Source organism: Cyprinodon variegatus, unplaced genomic scaffold (genome assembly GCF_000732505.1).
Source record: "Cyprinodon variegatus isolate N-32 unplaced genomic scaffold, C_variegatus-1.0 Scaffold440, whole genome shotgun sequence".
Taxonomy (NCBI): Eukaryota; Metazoa; Chordata; class Actinopteri; order Cyprinodontiformes; family Cyprinodontidae; genus Cyprinodon; species Cyprinodon variegatus.
The window spans coordinates 167,308-169,319 of NW_015150893.1; the positions used below are offsets into that span (position 1 = coordinate 167,308).

The following is a 2,012-nucleotide window of genomic DNA, read 5'->3' on the forward strand; positions in this document are numbered from 1 at the left end:
GCTGTACTGGTATTTGTCAAGCATCCATGCATAAAACAAACTAATAAACGAGAAAAAAGAGCTTCTTCTAATGCAAAGGCAAGGTCAGAGGGAGATGGGCAGCATCACCTGAAGGACCAAGGAACCTGATGTTTTTCGTCCTTCACCTCAACAATACGCTTAGGGGAAAACACTGGATAAATGCTTTTATTTCAAGCAAACAAAGACAACTAAGAATTATTATTATTTTTGGTAAAACCGGTCATGAGATGTCAGCGGCCTCGGCTTCTTTAAAAAAACCAAAAACATGTAAAGCTTGTTTTTAGAAATGATGTTTCATAAAAATGCTCTGAAACTGGAATTAAGGTCAGAAGGTAAAAGCTACAGGTTAGATTAATTAAACTGAATACATCTTTAAAGGGACACATTTTTTTTTCTTATCAAGGAAATAACTCCATTTAAAGTCATTTCTTGTGTGAGAGTGTGTGTGTGTGTGTGTGTGTGGGCGGCCGTATGGCGCAATATCAAGCGGGGGACTTCAAGGAAAAATGGAGACCTTTAAAAGTCAGTTGCCGCCGTCGCTATTTCTCTGACGCGGGCTTTTATCTTGTATTCATTGAATCTGTAAACAGCATTCTCTACTCCTGCCACAAGTGTTCCTCTGATCTAGACTGAGATTGGGCTGCGTACCGCTGCCGTCTCCTGCAACACGGAGCAACATGTTCCCTGGCACTGCAGGAAAGAAAAAAAACAAAACAGCAGAATAAACACAGAATCCGCCTTTCCTTCACCCTCATGTTCTGCCTCTTACCCCCTTCGGCCTCATCAGGTTCAACACAGACCCAGACTACAGTTGGGTTTTAATTGGTCCTCCACAATCAACAGCGAAGCTCCTTCAAAATGCCTTCGCTCCCCAGTCAGGCTGCACTTGAGGACCAGCGCTGGGTTTTGAAGTGGCCTCACGCAGAGTTTTGGAAACCACTCAGAGCATAGACTTTGAAAAATAGATAAGAGCCACAGGGTATGGGGGTTTTATGTATCTTATATCCACGAGCTGCTGCACCATACTCGCCGTATCCATGGTGAGAAAATTACTTTTTGGTTTAGGCGAGCGCTCGTTGGTATGAAACGTCTCTGCAGAGCTGGTCCTCACACAGACGCAGCGTTTGACAGCGAATTGATCTTTAGAGATTGATCTTCAAAGGCAGAGAAGGTAATTCTAGAAGTAATGCCGGCGAGTGTGGTGGTGTTGTTTGTGAAGATGCACTTCTCTGGTCTTAGTGGGAGACTCACCTGGGGCCTCAATAAGCTGTTTGTAGATTCCCAGGAACGCAGACTCTGCCTCCTTACTGCGCTTGTTCAGAGCTACCACCTGCAGGGGAGAAGATGCCATTAAGGTAACCATGGACTTGCATAAGCCAAACACACAGTTACTTTCAAGCAACACACTGAAGTGAAGATGATCAAATCTGCAGAGAACATCAAGTTTAAGAGTGTTTTTAATAACGCCTATAATTTAGTTAAAAAATGCTCATTAATCTAAGGCTGCAGTTATAAATTCATCACCTAACCTATCAAATATTTTTTCCATTAATGAATTAATACAAAGAAATGGTCTCAGAAGAAAAAAATAAAAAATGAATAAATTTAGAAAAAAAACTTTGAAAGCTCATTTTAATGAATTACACATCTAGGTTGAAGGAAAGTGAATGTGGGATTCCTCAGGGGTTCGCTCTAGGGTCACTTCTGTTTAGGACCTATATGAATCTATAACTTGGATCATGGACATCTATCCATCTATCTATCATCTATTTAAAATATAAATTTAACTTATCATGCAATGTAAAAAATACAGGAACCATTAGTTTATGCCTTAAAAATATTTCTAAACAAAAACATTAGGAGTAAAAAAAAAAAAATTACACATTTTATATCAATTGTAAATGACAAAAAATATACAGTATACAGTACGTGTACATATGTACACATATATATGTATATATATATATATATATATATATATATATATATAT

At 38.8% G+C, this 2,012-nt stretch overlaps 1 protein-coding gene across 3 annotated transcripts in view; it reads right to left on the reverse strand.

The window, feature by feature from the left end:
* cux2 (cut-like homeobox 2) overlaps positions 1–2,012 on the reverse strand; it is a 206,780-nt gene that overhangs the window by 65,152 nt on the left and 139,616 nt on the right. For all 3 annotated transcript variants that reach the window (XM_015388897.1, XM_015388895.1, XM_015388896.1), the window contains exon 4: positions 1,273–1,351. In XM_015388897.1, the coding sequence (XP_015244383.1) occupies positions 1,273–1,351 (79 nt within the window). The remainder of the gene's footprint in view (positions 1–1,272; positions 1,352–2,012) is intronic.